Genomic DNA, 18,884 nt, shown 5'->3' with positions numbered 1-18,884 from the left:
AACAACTGGTTCTCTGGCGTGTTATTTGTTTGAATTGTATGGTCTCTCTAACTTGGACTGCGAGCTCCTTGCGGAGCGCTGGCGGCACTTGCAACCGCGACGAAACAAGATCCATTCTCACCCGGGACAAGTGAAGCTCCTCTGTGCTGTCCTGCTCCTTTAGGGCTTGTAGCACTGCAGACCCAGAGCATGCCACAAATACCCCTCCTTCGCTGGCCTGCACTCCCTTGCAGATTTTGACTGACTCGGTAACATCATGAATTCTACTGGACTTCAGTCACCTTGCCCAAAAAGACGAAGAACAGCAAGAGAGAGGCACATCCTAGCTGAATTCAGTTCAAGTTTCAGCACGCCTCTTCTGTCCCCAAGTCTGTTTGCCCCCTTAGAATGTCAAGGAAAAAGAAACAATATATAATCTAATATTTTTAATTTTATGTACAGGAATATAACGTTATGGCAACTTTGTACATGAAATACATTATTTAAACATGAAAATCAGCTAGGTAAGAATTTACATTAGCAATGAAACTGCTTCATCTGCAGCCCAGTTAATACTTAGTTTAGATCTGTAATTTATTGGGAAGATATTTTAATAGTTTACAATCATAGAAACATAAACATTTAAAACAAGACTCTATAAAATAATTTACAGGAACCCTACCATCTACACTGAGAGAAAGGGTGTAGGTCTGTGAGTTTTGTGTGTGGATAACAAGGTGGACGGATGATGTATCTCAGCCTTTTAAGTATAAAATAATTTAGAAGCAGTTCATGCAATATGGAAGCAAAGGAGTGCCAATCCCTTCGAGGTTTCCTGCTACCTTGGACATCTACTGAGCATCACATGTGGGTCACCGGACACACGATAACAGCGTTGCCAGATGCTACCAGAGAGCACCAGCCTCAGTTCCTCCAATTACTTATGTAAACATAAATATACAAGCTGATATCTTTTCTACACAGTACAAATACAGGTCACAACTTCTCAGCTGTGCAAGTAGTCAATCTGTATACTTGGAAGTAGCATAGTGTTCAGACGGGAGTTCCATATATTTCTATGTACAGGGGCACTAACAGAACTTCCTCGTTTTCACCAATTTGCTCTGATATTTCACGGAGTGCCCGCCGTGCCCGATCACATAAACGTCCAGCAGGTAGGACTTGCCAGGTTGCAGGCCTCTGATTGTCTCTGTGGTCACTGCTTTCTGGATGTTCTGGCTGTGGAAGTATTTACAGAGAACCTTTTCCGATTTCTTCCTCGTATCCGGACCCAAGCACTGGTTCTGCTCTCTTTTCTTCTGCTCTTCATTGTAATTGTCATCCACTTCCCTTTTGTAGATGCAGAATTTGTTTCTCTCCTGCGTGCCCAGCCACGCCACCGTGACCGAAGAACACGTGCGGAGTTTGTCAAAAGCTTTGATTCGTGTATCTTCAGGAAGAGAAGGAAACGACTGCTTGTTAGGCCTTGTCGTAGCCAGGATCTTCAGCATAGAAGCACCTTTTTTGCTTCCTTTCAGCCTAATGAGGTATTTAGCTTTTGCTTTTCCCCGAAGCTGGAACTGCCGCACACCCTCCACGTTTTGAGACAAGAGAAGTTTTCCATCTCTTCTCACTTGGATCTGAACAGCATCCAGGCACGAATGAATGGAGAAGGTGACTTTTTGGTGAGATGAAACGGGAGCAAACCGTAGAAATTTGGCTCCCTTTCTCTTGATGAACACATCTGTAACTTTGCCGTCCTTCAGTTCGACTGTTTTCTGTTTAGCCTCCTCCTTCGTTCTGGCAAAGGTGCCAACATACGCGGTGCTCATGTTAGTGTTGGTATTTACCGCAAACATGTCAAAGTAGTACTGCGTATCGGGCTTCAGGTCAGACACTGTGAAGATGTTCTTGTTCCCGATACAAACTTTATGCAGGTCAACTCTCGGCTTTGAGGGCGTTTGGCGCCCAAACTTTGATGATGATTTCAGGAAACCACGTTCTTTGCCAGAGTTGTTGTCCGAGGGAAAGCCAAAATGGGCAAAGTCAAATGGACTGAAATCCAGACCTGGTTTTGGAGCCATCATGAAGGCATCATCAGAACTGAGCTTGGCTTCAACAGCACAGAGGCTTTTGAAATTGTGTTCTTTATTGATGACTATGCAATACTGAATTGGCTGCTTTAGTAAGGAGGCGGTGGGACTTGGTTTCCACGCCAGCGTCACTGTTGTACGTCCCAGAGAAGTGACATCGATTCTGGGATCGTAAGGTAATTCAGGATAAGGTTGGTCTGACTCTGGAGTAGTGGTTGCGTACACTTTGAAATGTGTATCTTTCTCTGTCGACAGCAGATCTAGTTGGTACAAACCAGATGGGGAACTAGAGGACACAAAGTACTCAACATCATTGCCTTTGTAAGAGAACAGCTCGGTGCCTTCCTCATTAGTAATCTGCTGTTTCTGTTGCTCAAGAGGTTCCGGTTCACCTAGATTACAAGCAAAGAAAAACATTTGTACAGACACAATCTGCGAATATGAGAAAATAAAACTCTTAACAGATTCTTCTACATAAAATACAAAAGTGAGATGAAAAAGAAAGGTTTTATCTTCTGAGGAAGATGTAATCAATACTTCTGTCAAATCAGAGAGGCAAATTGGTTTGGCATTCAGGTTAAAACCAAACGCAATAGAAATTGCACCTGACCAGTATTGATGGAGTCTCGTGAATGGTAGCTAATACCTTCCACTAGCGTGCTTCAAGAACCCAACTTGCAGATGCCATACAGTTCCCCAGGGGGAACTGACTCTGCTGCCTGTTTCTGGACCTGGGCCCTTAGCTTCAGCCCTCGGAGTTATGCTAAAATTTTGTGCCTAAATACAGTGGGGGCCAAAGCTGTGCATACCATACAATGTGTGTGTGACATTTTAGCACTTGTGTGAGAGGCTCTGGAAGCCAAAGACCTTTTCTCTCTCGAGTAGCAGTTATATGGCTATTTCCAAATAAGCTCCATGTCTACAGATGAGTCCCCTCAAAGGGGCAAGCTTGGCCCTGCTGCAATGCCAGCCCTGTCTCTCCAGTTCTTATCTTGTGTACGCAGCTCACAGCAAAGCCCCCGTGAAACTGAGTTGCTCTGGGCAAACACAGTTTGTTGTGGCAGCATCCAGTGCACTCTCTAACTACAACCTCAGCTTTTACTTTTACTTTCTTACAGCCCTATTGCTTGTCATTTTGCTACCTGCTGCCAGTTTCCTGCACAACGGCAGGACTGGGGCTGAAGATCCAAACAGCAGGAGATCATAAAGATGGGCCTGCTGTGAGACTCAGTGTCACACTGAGACCAGTTTGAGGGGCTTCAAATCCAGGAGAAAAGCAGGTCTCTGAGGTGCAAGGGAAGTTGTCGATGGTTTGTTACCTGAACTTTCTCCACTGGCTTCCTCCGGGAGCTCTTGCACACTCAGTTTCCACTCCAGAGGGGCATCGCATGGTGTCACTGTCACTGCTAAGGGAGTGTTGTCCTCTTCAACCACAAAGAAGTACCTAGGGGAAGGTTAACAGACCCACACGTCAGTAAATCCTGATGGCAGCCAACCGGCAGGGACTGACTTGACACTATCAAGGTTGATCTTGGTGGAGCAACAGAGACAAAAGCGTTACTTACAGGCAAGCGTGTGCAGAGGGAATACGGAAAGGCCGCTGGGCGAGAGCTAGGGAGGTGAGGGGAGTCCCCCCCCCCCTAAAACGGTGCTGCAGAGTTCACACTTTGCTTGCCAAGACACGGCAGAGGGGTTTCTGGCCGCCTGCCCTCCCCTCCGTCAGCTTCCCTTTTCACCCCTACACTAACTATATACAGCATAAATGGTCACAAAGGTATAAATGAGGGAAACGGGATCTTTCTGGAATTCAGGGATATGCTCTTCAAAGCAGGACGCTCATTTTATGCTATGTCCAGGTGAGTGCTCTAGAAGCACATACAGATACACACACCTTCAGCTGTCCTCCCGCATCCCTCCAAGCACTATGCGTCATTTATTGTAAAGTGTTTCTCACTGTGGAAGGCTGAAGGAGGTGTAAGCTATGAAGAGGAAGGTGGCAATGCTAGTTTTCCCTGAACTCTCTGGAGCCTCAGGTTCTTCCCCAGTCTAACCTTGGTATTTTCTGACCCACAGGGTCGAGTTTGGGAAGTGGGGAGTTCAGACCAGACTGGCTTACGCTGCTTCTTTAAAGCACAATATGAAATAATGAAGAGAGACAAGTGTGGTGGGGTAAGCCTGTAGTTTCTAATTTCCTTCCCGCTCCCTTTGCTTCCAGGCACGGTTTGTGGCCCCACTTCAGGGAACTTCTGCGGTCTGTGGGAGCTCTGGGTTTATCCCAGAAATCAAGTAAATTGGATAGACCCTCAGCTGGGGAGGCCAGATTGGGATGGAAACTCTCATAGTTAGTTACTTCACCAGACAGAACACTGGCAATTGAATTTTTCTGGTTTAGATCCAATTTTTATTTAAAAACACCCAGCAAATAAAGCTAGTATCTTCAAAGTACAACTTCCTCACTTGAGCCAGACAGAAATACCTTTTAGGGGTGTCTCGGAAGAGGTAGCTGCTAATTTCGGCTCCATCTGGGATGACTGATGAATCGTGAAAAAACGCTTTGTCCCGGATCTGCATTTGGAAGAGTTCCTCATCTCTGGTAGGTAACTTCTGGGGCCTGGAGCTGAGCGGCAGCAGCAGCAGCAGCGGGCAGCACAGCAGGAGCATCCTACAGCAACGAGAGGGAGTCCCACCTGAGGAGGGCTGCACCACACGCAGCAGGAGCAGCTGCCAGCTTGTCCCACGCTAGTGGGCAAGACTGTGGTGAAGGACTGGTTTATTCGTGACCCGCGGTGGCTGACTCGGCTAGCTGCAAACTTGCGTGGCTCTTGTGGGCTGATTTACTGCTGAAACACGGGCATACCTATAACAACGTCTCATGCATTTCATGTTTTGCAGGCACCTTCACTGTACTGCCGTACAAGCACTAGGAATACGTATTATAAGGACTAAGCTTGCATCGTCACAGTGCTTGGAAAAAGTATGTAAATAAGGGTTGTTTTCCATCTTGAACTGTAATTGAAAGCAAGCCCGCACACTGGTTGCAAATTGGTATCTCTCCTTCTTATTAACAAAGAGCAAAAGCCGTCCACATACTTTGGTAGAGCTACAGTTTGATGTTTTGCCATAGCAGAAACAGAGCTCGCTGGACGTGGGAGCTAGAGTATGCACAGAGCAGATGGAGGGTACATCACTTTCCTTCAGAGATTCTGGTTGGGCTTCTAACAATCCTTTGAAAAATAAATATTTCCAGTGAAATTGTTCTGTATAAAAATAGTGAATTAGGAAAACACGTGACATAAACCCACACATATTCAAGGCACATTGGTATTAGCATGTAATTCAGCAGGGCTTAATCCTCAAGCCTGATGGGAATTGTAAAACACAAAAGCAGAGAATCCCTTACAAATTAGGCATAATAATTCATAATCTCAGCCTTTCATTATTATGTCTACAACTAGGTCAGTAATGACTACCCATTATATATACCCAAATATACAGTGGGACAGACTGGAAATCTCCTTTCCGTACAGTAGATGATCTCATATGTAATGGCTCTGGTATGGGGGGGGTTACAGGGGGGGAAACAAAGCCCATTTCTGGTACGAATATAGTGAGTTCAAATTGCTAAATGACGACATTTTTTAAAATTAGAAAGAGGAGGTTTAAGCCATTACCTAAACTGGGTTAGCCACTGGCTTTAGGGAGAAGCATGACAAAAATCTGAGCTGGCAGGAACAGTTTTTATCTTGTTGTTACTTGGCTGAATGTGCGGTCATGCACCGCTCCTTGTACTGCACTGTAACTATGGCTTTGTAACAAACTCTTTCTTTTTACCTTTAAGATCAAATCTGCTGTTAAGATTGGGGTTTTTTTCCCCTCCACTTGACCTTTCCCTAATATTTTATGTAAAAATTGCAAACATAAAGCTCCTCCAGAAGTGGCATGATGTAGTCTAAGCCATAAGAAAATTGCTCTTCCCCTTCAAGCACTTTATGAAAATATAAACAGGCGCCCCTGAGGGAAGCCACAGCAGCCTCCTCCTTCCCCCTCCCACAGCTTTACCTTCCAAAAACCCCAAAGGAGCCACTGGAGGCCGGTGTGGTCACGGCGCGGGACCCTCCTCCTCCCTAGCCCACCCTCTCTGACCCTCTGGGAGCTTTCAGCAAGACTCCACTCCCCAGCGGCCCCAAAATCCCCGCATGCCCCTTCCCGCCCTCCTCTTCACAGAGGCAAGTGGCCAGCAGCCTGCCAGCCTCTGCCCCTCTCCTCATCACCACGTCCTTGCCGAAGCTTGCTGTGGGCGCCGGCATCCCAAATGTGGGAATTTGTGTCCGCCCTGCTCCCAGTACAGCTAAGCATAGCCGTCCACGTGTACGACAGCAGGTCTCCTGACACAGGCAAGGCCTGCAGAGGGCTATTTTCACCCTCATGTTGCTTCCTCTGCCTCTAACATCATTGTTATTTTACCTCAGCTCATTCCCGCTCCGCTGTCTACTGTTTTCTCCCACTCCTGCTGTCCAGCTCCGTCCCTGTCCTTCATCTCTCTATTTTCCCACTGAAACTGGTGATGCAAGAAGGAAGAGAAAATACGTAGCAAACCTCGAAGTATCTGTAAGCCACAAGTGACGCGTACTGAAAACTTCCTCGCCAGGGTGCAATTTTATCTTTGCCTCCTTTCACTCGTGCCTTCCCCCACACCAAGGGCTGCTACGCCTTCCTTGGCTTTCTCCCTCCCCGGCCCACCGCATATTCCTGTATTTGCAGCCAGATCCTCCCCTTCCTGAGTGGAAAACCACAGGAAAGATGAAAGCGAATGCTTGAGGTTCACCTGGCAGAGCTTCCCCTGCGGTCATGTCCCAGCTGGGCATGGAGACCGTGGAGGAGCCCCATGCCCCCTGCAAGCAAGCGGCAAGCATGCCAGGGAGCCTGGCCATGAGCTAGCCGGTCGATGGCCCTGCCATCTTGCAGGGAAGCCCTGCCTGTGCCGAGGCTGCCAAAAGTTATTTTGCAGTTAGAGAAGGCTACAACCTTATTTATTTGGCGATAACCTGGTGACAGCAACACAGAGCCAGGGCCCATTTGCAGGGCTTGTAATGCTTCATCTCTGGCGCTCACAGGTCTCAAATTGTGCGCTTTGTTATTGTTTGGGATGTCTTAATAACACGTTACTGCAGTGCTCTGCCCCACAGAAGGGAAAGGAGTAAAGGGCTTTACCTAAGACATGCAATTGCTACTTACAGTTAAATACTGATTTAGCTTTCCCAGTGTTTGCCAAAATTTATCCCAACCAGGTCCTGTCTCAGCTTTTGATGACAACAGACATATTTCCTCGCATTCAGACTGAAGTGTTGATACTTATCAGCAAAGTTAATGACATTTGACCTTTTGGAGCAAAGATCGTCCATCAAAATACTTGCTGACTTGAGTCACCGAAGTCAGCAGAAACCTCCTCTCACAGAAAGCAGGATGAGTTTTGTGTGCTCTAACACGCTGTTTATTGATTTTTCAAGTATTATCGTTGGCCAACAGGGAAGAAATGCTTTCCAACTTAATCACAACAGTTAGAGCAGATTATTTGGTTAGGTAAGAAACTCTGACGCTTTCTGCAGACAGCATCCTCCACATGAACCCCTTGAAATTGCAATCTCGTATATTCCCATAGTCAGTTCCAGTGCAATGTAACCGCTATTAAAATAAACATTTTTGATTACAGGACTACCCAGGCTAAGCTTCACTTCTTAAATAATTTCACTAGCTAATTCACTTAAAAAACTCCTGTAGACAGCGTTTCTGTCCCTGTTAACAACCACAGTGTGGCGACAAGGTACAGATTTGTCTCGGATTTCTTTAATTGTAAAAGCCTTTTGGCTTAAAAATAACTACAAAAGACACATTACGGTTAGCTCTGTGATCCCTGCCCAGCCTGGGCAGGCAGCACCGGCCCATCCCATACATGAAACATGTTGCAAAGTTGCCAACTGTTACTGAAAAAGAAAAGTTTTATAGTCTTTGTTCATTTACAAGAGAATAGGATTTTGAACGCTTTCATTTTCACATATCCAATTTTCATGCATGACACTTCCAAAAGCGGGACACCTCAACAGCAAAGAGGCATCCAAAACTCACTCACAGTTTTTGGAAACCGTGCTGTCAGTGTTATACCACCCTTTCACACCAGTTAATAAACAGATTTTATTTTTTGCAGTGCACTCATTATAATTTGGCAGAGTTTTAAGCTAAGCCCTCCAACGTTTACTCACGCAAAACATGAAGAGGAAAGCAAAAAAAGCATTTAGTTGTCCCCTGTTTCTTTCTGGGCAAGCTCACCGCTGGGCAATGACTTTGAGAGAGTCCCTCAGAAAATGCAGTTGCTAGATGCGAGCACGTGAATTCGTGCTCTCCCACCCAACCCTCGGAAACTTCCACCAAACAATTTTCTTGTCTCGGTGTGCCGTGCTCCGAGCCGGTTTCATTTTTAGAAGCCAGGTACGAGCTGAGGCCTAAGCACTGCGCTGTAAAGCCATACAAATTACGTGAAATATGTTGTGCGGTTGCTTATTCTCCAGACTGTGCCACCTCCTAAATGCCTTTTATTCCCTTTTCTACAAGTTTGTCTTGTTTTCTTTTCTTTTAAACTCTGAGTCAATATTGTATTGATATATTCCTGCTGACTGGAGGGATTTGCCTGCTGTTTATCACTGAATTTAAGAGAGCGCCAAAATAAACAGTCCTAAGTGAAATAATAAGCACAGTTTTCCTTCTCCAGGATTGCAAAAGTGCCCTCTAATGGCCCATCTTTACCTCTCGCTTTTTCCTCAAACTCTCTCTAAACCTAGCCTTAAACTCGAGCGCAAAGGCAAGCCTCCCCGTCAGTTTACTGAGGCTGGCTGCGGGGCAAGGAGCGGGGGCCGAGCGGCGGCTATGGGACAAAGCTGGCACCCCTGATCCCAGGAGGTCGCACCCTGGCACAGGGGAAAGGGACCGGGACACCAACCTTCCCTTCCCGGCATTGCTAGAGGGGGAGGGGGATCCCACGCAGCGACCACCAGCACGGCACGAAATGAAAGGTAAAAACCTGCCACGGCTTGGAGGGCCCAGGATGGCACACGCCAACACCACCGGCTTTAGACCAGCAACAAGAGCAACACTGAAAAACGCCCTTGGGAAAATACGACTTGCTTGTACATTCTTTCATTTCCAACAGAAAGGGAAAAATAAGTTTTCTTTTTTTCTTCCTTTTCTCTTTTTTCCCCCCCCTTCTCTTTTCCCTCCCTGCAGACTGACCCACTTCGGGGAGCCGGGCTGTGAGCGGGGAGCATCCAGGGGCTCTCCATCTCCTCCCGGCTAGGGCTGCGCCCGGCCCACCTTCCAGCTGGACGGGGCCACCCAGTTTTGCCCGCTGGCCACCGAGCCTGGGCAGGCTGAGCGATGCTGGTTTTCTTTTATTTTAACCTGGCAGGCGGCGGCCCTGTCCCCAGGTGAGCAGCTCCTGGCTGCACAAACACTCTGACAACAACAGCCACACCTCAGGAGAGGTTTACTTAATGAACCTATATGTATTTAAATAGATCAACAGATGAAAAATGCATGCTGTACATTTGGAGTGGGATATAAATTATTTTAAACACCTCAAAATTTACCACTTTGCCAGAGGTTTGGCTTTTTTTGTTCCTTCAGGAAGTATAAATAAACAAAAGCATCAGTCTGGCCATTTTATAAATTTGAGCTATAAGCACATACGTGAAAATTATCATTAAATCGGATCATAGGTTTTATGATGATTACAATTCATTCCTATCTTTTTAATGATTTCCACTCGGGCGGTGAGCCTCACCTGACCTTTCCAAAATCCCACGTACAGAAGCCCTCTGTCCAGCCATTAAGACCTTTGCGTAACAACCTTCATCTATATGAAAGGCCTGCAAATATCTAGGTAAACTGCAATTATAAGCAGAAATGGAGAGGATAATGGGATTTGCAACCAGCTTAGGTTCCAAGTCGGGGGACAAATCATCCGGAGCTGCAGCAGCACCTCGCGGGCTCTTCCTGCAGGCTGCGCACCCTCAACCAAAGCCAGAAACAGGCGGCCTCAGGGGCAGATAAAATCACCCCATTTTTGATTTTGCCCATCAGGCCTACAGTATTTTCTGTCTGCCCTAAGCAAGCTGTTTTCTTCCAGCAAAAGCACAGCGGTTGCGCAGGGTGTACCCCACAAGGTATCAGAAGCTCCCCGTTTACATCCCATCACAGAAATCCCACCCAGCGAGCCGAGAATCCATTTTGTTTGGCTGTTTGGGATCAAAGCAGTTGCGTACTCCTGTTCGGACTTCGTTGGGCATTTATTTCACACACAGACACGCACTCAGGACGGCGCCATGTCACCGAATATACCTACACTCCGTAAAAAGGGAGCGAGAGTATGAGATTCACCATGTGCGGTGCCAGTACTCTCCACAAGTCATCTTCAAGTGCCTGGATCCATGGAAATCATTTGCTTTACTTCCCAACTGTCTGCAGGTCACAGAGACCTGTAAAGGATTTACAATAACAAAACAAAAAAGATCTGGATTTACCTGAAGCAAATGCATCTGGAATAAATAAACCCTAATGTTTAATTACAGAGAGTGCAAAGTGCATGACTGTAATTTAGTGAGGATAATTTCAAGGCACTGCCTGCCACAGTGCTTTTGTGTTGCATTTCTTCTCTTTTTATTGTATGGATGGTTAACTTTTTTCCCTCCTTATGTCCTATTTTTAAACCCTGGTGTGTTGATTTTTTTTTTTTTTGGTTGTTTACATTACCCATGCTGCATCTCGTAATAAGTCTGTAGATTTATTGACGTGATTTAAGTCCAGCTTTGGAAATAAAAGAGCACTGTGTGACAACTTTGACTTCTAGGAACACTGCAAGTAAAGAGGCTGTGAGCTTTTCCATTATACACTTCATTTCCAGAGATATATAACACAAATATATGCACCTCAGCATGCAGAGTTATCACCTCAGCAACAGAAGAATTTAAAAGCACCTACCAATTTCGACTGTAATACAATTAGTTATTTTTAACTTGCAAACAAGGGAAAATAATGCCTTTGAAATTTTAAGTATTTACTGGGAGCTGCTCAGTTTGTTTGTTTAGGGGGAGACCAGAGGGGCAAAGGGAAGGCCTGCCATTTAATACTTACTATTCCCTAAAGGATCTGGAAAACATTTGGTATGCTTTTCATTTGTGGTTATTTTTTTTTTTTTTAAAGTAGCACTCCTGAAAACTTGTTGTCTGGTCCGGCCTGGTGCCTGGGGAAAAGCACGGGCCGCGCCGAGCTGTGGGAGCCTCCCCAGGAACTCAGCCAGCCCCTCCGCCCGAGATGTGCACCGGCCCAAAGCCTTTCCCCACGGAACAGGGTGGGGACGAGGAACGCAGCCCCGGCAGGGACGCAGGGGTGTATCGCTGTCTCAGTGGATTTTAAAAAAATATTTTTGGGTAGCACCACAACCAGCTTGACATGGCAGCTCCCGTTGGCAGGACCAGCTGTAACTGGGAGGGCAGGAGCATTTGCAGACCTGTAATCCACGGATTAAAGCTCCCTAAGTACGCACGGACACGATGGACTATAATGGTGCCTTTGAGGCGTTTAGAGTCCACCGTGTCAATAATCTGTGGATTAACTGACCGCCTCTTGCAATTCCAATTCAACCCACGATTTTCCTTTGCTGAGAGTGTTGTGTTAGCAAAGCAAATCACAGTAGCATGGGGAAAAAAATCCAACTATGTAAAAATAAGAAGGTACGAAGAAATAAGGGTACATTTCCACCAAATCTTAACGAACAACAGTGGCAACGAACTAAAATTTAGGGGAGAGGTTAACTCCAAAGGGGTAACACTATAAAATGCAGAGCTGTCTCAAATTAGACATGTTGAAAAGCAAACATACTCGGGGAGATATGGTATCAAAAATCAAATTTTTACATGGACTATTTTGTTTCTAAACTGAGCCTTATTTATTTTTCCACTTTTAGTGGAAACAGATTCAACTCTGATTACATCAAAATCACCATCCTGGAGCTGGTGGAAGCTGGGTGCTTCAAAAACCAGCTGAGCCAGGAGATGCCATTTGGGACACTTGAGGAAATGCCGAGTAGTTTTTCTTTTTTTAATCAGAGACCACATACCAACGTTTCTGTCCTTCACAGCCATCTCGACCCACGCGACTCAGCAGTGAGTGTCAAAACCAAACAAACAGCGACCTCTGCTACAATGCTCAGTTGTTCTCCCACACCTCTCCTTGCGAGGGGACGGCAGTGGCATGGGAAGAAGCGATGCGCTGGAGCACTGGGTGGCAGCCAGCTGGGAGCTCGCTCCCCATGCCGAGCTCCACTTCCCTTGGCCGCTCCGGCGCGGGCTGGCCTCTATCCTTACCATCATACTGGCCCATCCTCCCAAGCCCGTACAAAATCCCCAGGCGGCTGGACATCGCTCGCGGACAGGGTAAGCGTCACGGGATGGGTGACTGGTACCAGCTCTTCCAGAGGAAGATCTCATGTCAGATGCCCAACTCGGAGAAGGGGAATTTTTTCCACAGTCTCAGCAGGGTTTGAGCCCCAGCACGGGAAATAAGATAAGGCAGAGAAATCTTAGTTTGCACAACTCCAGGCCATTTAAGATAACCAACCCTGAATGCCACGCAGCTCTACCACAAATCTTTCATCGCAAGATCTGGAGGTGTTTTATAACGGAGAGTAATTATTATCCCCTTGTTACAAGCAATAAAAGTGGGGCAGCGACTTTCCTTGTTCAAGGAAATCCCAATATAATCCTTTCCTTTAATCATAAAACAATAGCTACTTTCCTCGGCCAAGTCGTTCTGCCTTCAGCACAGCTCTCTGAGTGTGTGTCACTGTCTCTCCATAATGAATTTCAGCAAGGGGATTAGTGGGGAGGAACACATACGAACAATTACAAATTACAACCAACACAAGCATGTTGGTATTTGGTACGGAGTTTCCCACTGGTTCTCTGGAATACTTCTGAATGACATTACGAGCAAATGCCCTTGCCAAAACCCACGAGGGACGGGGATGACTAAAGTGTCAGGGTACGATAAAGAGCAGGGGCAGAACCGGGGTCCATGCATCCTGCCGTCGCATCCTCAGACTGCCGGGGCTTACGGCTGGAGATCAGAAAGACCTTTGGAAAGCGCTAAAACATAAAAATAAAGTTATTAACTACATTAACTACCGAAGGAGTTAAAGTTGCTTGAGCCACTCCTAGGGCCTGGGGAATACCCCTCACCTGGCAGCTGCCTGCAGCCAACAAGGTTGTTACAGGACAGGGAGCTGCGGGAGAGGCAGTGACAGGCAAGGGGCTGCGGGTCACTGGCGCAACGTGCAGGGCAGGAGCAGGGGGAAGCTGAGACTCCGGCAGCTCCAGCAACAACCGGAGCGCTCATGTTTTGTGGAAAGCTGTGCCGTGAGCAGACTGGAATTGCTTATGTGCTTCCTCCCTTCTAGTTTTTGGTAGATGATTAAAAAAGGGGAAATCATTGACTACTTTGAAACCCTCTTAAGTGCACAGAGGCTGATTCCCTCAGCTTCCATCAGACATGCAGTTTTTTTCAGTGTCAGGAACACCACCACACACGTATGCAGGAGTACAAACCACAGCCAGCCCAAGCACATTAGTATTCATGCCCACTTCCCTACCTCTGCGCACATGCTTTTCCTGCAATGGCTATTCAGAAATTCTCATTTGCAATTTTACCGTATCTTCCTTTTTACCGCCTGGGATTTCTCAGTGCTACCAGGCTAACCAGTAACAACCAGTAATGCCTGCAATAGCACAGAGAGTAACAGCAGCGGCTCTCCAGAAAGCCCTCTGGCAGCTGGAAGAGCGAAGCAGGACAGCAGCTTCAGCGATGACCCCTATTAGGGTGCTCGTGCCCAAGAGGCGATTCTCCAGCCCCCGGGGAAGTGACTGCATCCCTGTGCTGCCGCCAGGACAGTGTCCCGCAGTGGTGTGCAGGGGCAGTGGATATCTCAGAGCAAAGACACAGCCACGGGAACTCACATAGAAACTGTAGCGGGCATCTGGCACCAAATGCAGTTGTAAGGTTAGATTCTAGGTTTTTTTCAACGCAGGAACACTTGTAGTTAACCAGATATGGGACACAGAGAAAACAGAATTTATATGAACAGGGGAAAAAAGTTATTTCTATTTTATTCTGTTCTTTCCTATATTTTTTCAATCTTATACTTGTGTTGCTTTTAGTTACACCCAAATTACGTAATCCAGATCCTGAGCTGACTTCAAAGAAACTATGACTTCTTCTACCAAATCGAGAGACTAGCCCATGACCACAGTAACACGTAATGCCGATAGGTGATCCCCCAAAATTTCCAATTCCTTAATTATCATCAGAATCCAAATTTTTCTGATTGAACTTGCTGTTCAAAACGGGATTCAGCTTTAATATCATCTGCCTTCAGCTTTAAAGGCATGTAAAGGAAATCCTAGGCCCTGCAAGTCCTTAATGAACCCTTAAGGTGCTCTCTCATAATGATTTGTTACATATCACAGTAATTCACAGATGCCATGTCTCATTTTCCCTAGTTGGAAAAGCATTGCTGAAAATATGTAAACATTTGTCAAGTGTTTGAAAATGAAAAGTATCAAATGTAGTGCTCAAGATATTGATATTTACATATTTCTACCAGCCTGCTCAGCGTTAGAGCTAGCAGACCTCAGCCACAGTTACAGCAGCAAAGGCTTCCCAAGACCCAGCGTGGGTATCGTCCCCCAGGCTGATCCCCACCATCCCTAGAAAGCAGCACAGCCCCTTTCTTAGTCACACCATTAGCTCTGGTGACTTCCTCAGAGGCTGCGGTGGCCGAGAGCAGAGGATGGCCCACTGCAAGGGAACCACATCACAGGGAGGACTATCAGCCTCGCCACTTCTCCTGTGTGTCGTTCAGAAAACTACCTCTTTTGCATGCTCACTTCTATAGGCTGTGTGGGTAGGGATGAGAAAAAGCAGGAATGCTCACACTGGCTAAATTTTGCCTACCGACATTTATTTCTTTAGCATCCTGCTTTAAAAAAAACACAGATTCCTATAGAGGCCAACTCAGTAAATTAGCGAAAATTGTCAGCAAAGAACATTAGCTGCTCCAAATTTCTTGACGCAGCTACCTGTGGTCACACCCTGCGGTGCCTGACACTTCCCGACGCCTCCGGAGAAAATCCAAATTTCTGCTTCCCCCAACAGCCTGCCCTTTGGATGGCGAGGTGGGGGAGATTCATCCCGCCCAGACCCGTGCATAGAGGCTCCGTCCCCCATTTCCTAATCCTCCTGCTAGTCACTGGGACAAACAACAGCACCCGATGTTCATGAGGGAGCGGGGACCCTCACAGGAAGAGAGTGCACGTATGGTGCAGGATGGCTCCCAAGGTTACTCAAGGCTGTTGCAGCTGCTGAGAAGCCAACAAAAGATTTGGGACAAGCGTGGTCAGGCACCAGAGGAGCTACAGACCTATGCAGCCCACGTGCCTGCCCTGAGCCGCTTAGTGGGCACTGCAGGGCACTGCTCACCCAGCATCACTGAATGTCTCCAGGGCTAAGGAGCCACGTGATGGAGAAAGGATTCACCTCCAAAGGGCAAAACGGTACATGCCCAGAGAGACGGTGAAGCACGGCCACGGAGATTGCTGCCACAGGTGGGCCTACGGTCAGAGCTGACACACGCTGAAGAGGTTACAAGACAATCCCAAGTCCAACCACAGCTCGCCAGCCACCAGCCCATCATACCAAAGCAGGATAGGAACGTGTTTGGGAGCTGCCAGTCTTCAGGGTGGCTTTCTAACACTTTTTGGGGTTTCTAAGCAGTGGACTTCTGCACGACCAAGCTAAAAAGTCTTTCCCAAGTGCGAAAAGATGGGCACTCTGAAGGGACGTGCCGCAAGAGTTTCAAACCTGCCAGGGTCAACTGCAAAGCTGTGATAAGGGATCTCAAAAATCAGATTATCGAAAGGGTCAGTTTCAGCTCCACTCTACTGCTGGGCCAGTGTTTATTTGTCCAAGCTGGCAGGCGAAAGGTTAGTCCTTTATCTAGTTACTGCGAACAAAAGCAAAGGGAACACATACGGGCGGATAGGCCAGACTGTCATGGGTGAGCGAACATCCAAACAACCCCAAAACCTTCAGGCCTTCTTAGGGTAACCATACATCCTCGGCTGACAGCAAGGAGAAGAAGGGAGAAGGGGAAAGAAAGAAGAGGCAAGAAGGGGAAAGGAATTTCTGCATTCAGAGATGGCTGAAATACGTGCCAAGGGCATTTCCTTTCCCAAAGGGGGAGGACGTGGTGAGAGCTGTGGCGTGGGACCCAGCGCTGCCTTCTGGGGGTGTCCTTTGCTAGCAACTAGAAACAGCTGCAGGATCCTTGGATGAAAGTTACTGCTAAAGGACAAAGCGTCATTTCAACATCACCATTAATATTGCATTGTAAAAACCAAAAAGCTGTAAATTCAAAAAAGCGTCTGCTCTTTGGTGCTTTGTCCCCTCAAGGCATTTCAACAGGCCCAAGAGGTTTGGGCTGGAGCTGGGCAGGAGGCTCTGCCCACGGGGACGATGCCCCCGGGTCCCGCTTTGCTCCCCACGTGCACATTTCGCCGAGGGCCGTGAGTCGGGGTCCGCGCAGTCCCCAGCTGAACAAAACCACGCCGAGCCCATAGTGCTGAGTGGGGACAGCCATGAAGCCAGGGAGCAAAAGGTTGAGCCAGAAGCATGTTTTGGCCTACTGGAAGTACGTCTTGCTGACGTGTATGAATTTTCTGTTTTCTAGCTAAAGCCCTAATTGCCTGGATTTTCTTATAAACGCTTTGCTTTTTCTTAAACGAGTGGGAACTAGAAGGTGCTCTGTAAATAGCACGTTTCTCTCCCTGAGCCTGCCGCCCTACTATCACACATTTGCAAGAGATGTCTTATACTCTTGCTTTAAAATACTTGCTTAATTCAAATGTTACATTAAGTTAGACTTGTTCATATGATGTGAAAGAGTCTTAAAACCTACTTACTTTTCCTAGTATGAATTTTTTCCAACTATTGTCCTATAACAGGATTATAAAAGTTTTAATTGACTGTCATTAAATCTTCCCTGCAAAATTGTAACTTTAATACTCCCTAGGACTATTAAATTTTTATTCATTATTTCTCATTACTGAAAAATCAGTTTGAGAGAGCCGCCAGGGTCTTCCCCAAATAAGGATAAGATCCTATTAGTCGTACAAATCATACTCAAGTAAGTAATTCTTACCCAGGAGAAAAAGCCCACGGGGAATTAAATGCAGATTTAGTAGCCAAAGGAAGAGAAAGAATAGGGACTAGAAACCGTTAACGCTGCTCACTGATGTTTTCCTTTGCATTCAGAAACCAGCTGGCAGCTCCGAGACACTTGGCTTTTCCGCACCATCATCATCCTGATCTGTAAACTGCTTAATTTGCATCAGGTTTCTGGATTTCAAAATGCTGAGACACATTTAGACTGTTTGACTATAAACAAATTAGCGGCAAATCTGCTGCACCTAAACAAAGTAGTGAGAGAGAGCGAGCGAGCTCATGTCTTCATGATATTCTGGTTGCTTTGTAAAACCATCTACCCTGTTTAATAATCCCTGCAGACGTGTGCAAGGAACCTGCGATCCCATCGTGCCTCCCACCTCCCCACCGGCCTTTGCAGCAAGAGCGGCGGCTGGTCTAGCGCTGCTCTATTTTGGTACTGAGCAAGATAAAAGTGAGAAAGATGAAAAGCATCATTATTCTCACACCCTAATAAAGTTTCAACCCCTTTAAAGTTACTTTTCCTTAAAAAATAAATAAAAAAAAAGAAATACACTCAATTAGGCGAACAATGCTTTTCCCCTGTAAATCACAGGGGAAGTGTTGGCCTCGGCAGTGTGTCACGTTGTGAGCGTGCGAGGGTCACGCTGGAGGGGCACTCATATCCGGACCCGCGGAGGGGGGAATGAAGTAGGAAAGATAAATTATTGCCTTTTGTTTTTCAGATTTCCAGGTGCTCGCAGTAAGTAACCACTGTTTCTTATCTCAGCTGTCACACAAGCAACAAACATCTCTCCAACTACTGAATTTAATTACCCTAAAACCAGAGCGGTCCCGATTTGGGCCAAAAGCCCAACAACCCCGCGTGCTCTTGAGCAATCTCTGGGAAATGCTGAAAATGCTGCAGTTACCTTAGCGCTCACCCCTGCCCGGGTGGAAGGACACAGCCCACCGAAAGATGCTCTGCGCAGGATTTGCCTGCATCCCTCTGCTAACTCAGGTATACTTTTGTTTATCGAAGCAGACGTGGACTGGGGGCTGGGTTCTCAGACTGCTCGTGTTGCTGGTTACTCGAACAGCATTTAAAACCCATCCTGTAAAATGTCCCCCAGAAGATCATCATGTTTTTGATGAAGTTATAGTATCAGCTATCTTGCACATGAACTGAAAAAGAGGACGCTTTGCCTGCTTCTGACATGTCCCACTCAACCGACACGCTCCCCAGGGTGCAATCAAAGCCATCTACGCAGTCACGAGATTTTTGGCTGGTTCCTGTTACAGCTTTGTGTTAACATTTATCTTCCTCTCGTTCAGTGGGTGTCCTTGCATACTGCAAATCAGAAAATTAATTCTGAAAGAACAAGCTTCTTTTTAATATTTACTCTCTCCCTCTTAATTTATTTCCAGCTTTAGGCACGTTCTCCTGGAGTTATGATTTATTACCCTGACCTATTTCCTGATCTAAGGGCAAATACTTCCTTCTCCTAA

At 46.6% G+C, this 18,884-nt stretch overlaps 1 protein-coding gene across 7 annotated transcripts in view; it reads right to left on the bottom strand.

Moving 5' to 3' along the window:
* Positions 1-410: 410 nt before the first annotated feature.
* NDNF (neuron derived neurotrophic factor) overlaps positions 411-18,884 on the bottom strand; it is a 28,978-nt gene continuing 10,504 nt past the window's right edge. For 5 of the 7 annotated variants that reach the window (XM_087736535.1, XM_087736537.1, XM_087736536.1 and 2 more), the window contains 3 exons: positions 4,549-4,734; positions 3,392-3,516; positions 411-2,464 (listed from right to left, as the gene is read on the bottom strand). In XM_087736535.1, the coding sequence (XP_087592661.1) occupies positions 1,071-2,464; positions 3,392-3,516; positions 4,549-4,734 (1,705 nt within the window). In that variant the 3' untranslated portion in view covers positions 411-1,070. Of the gene's footprint in view, positions 2,465-3,391; positions 3,517-4,548; positions 4,735-6,536; positions 6,765-18,884 lie in introns of those variants that run through there. The other 2 variants (XM_087736540.1, XM_087736539.1) reach the window with 2 other exon arrangements.

The sequence above is a fragment of the Nipponia nippon genome, unplaced genomic scaffold (assembly GCF_047370975.1).
Source record: "Nipponia nippon isolate SJK-2023a ecotype South Korea unplaced genomic scaffold, ASM4737097v1 scaffold_6, whole genome shotgun sequence".
In the NCBI taxonomy this organism is placed as follows: domain Eukaryota; kingdom Metazoa; phylum Chordata; class Aves; order Pelecaniformes; family Threskiornithidae; genus Nipponia; species Nipponia nippon.
This window is presented reverse-complemented; position numbering and strand designations above follow the sequence as displayed.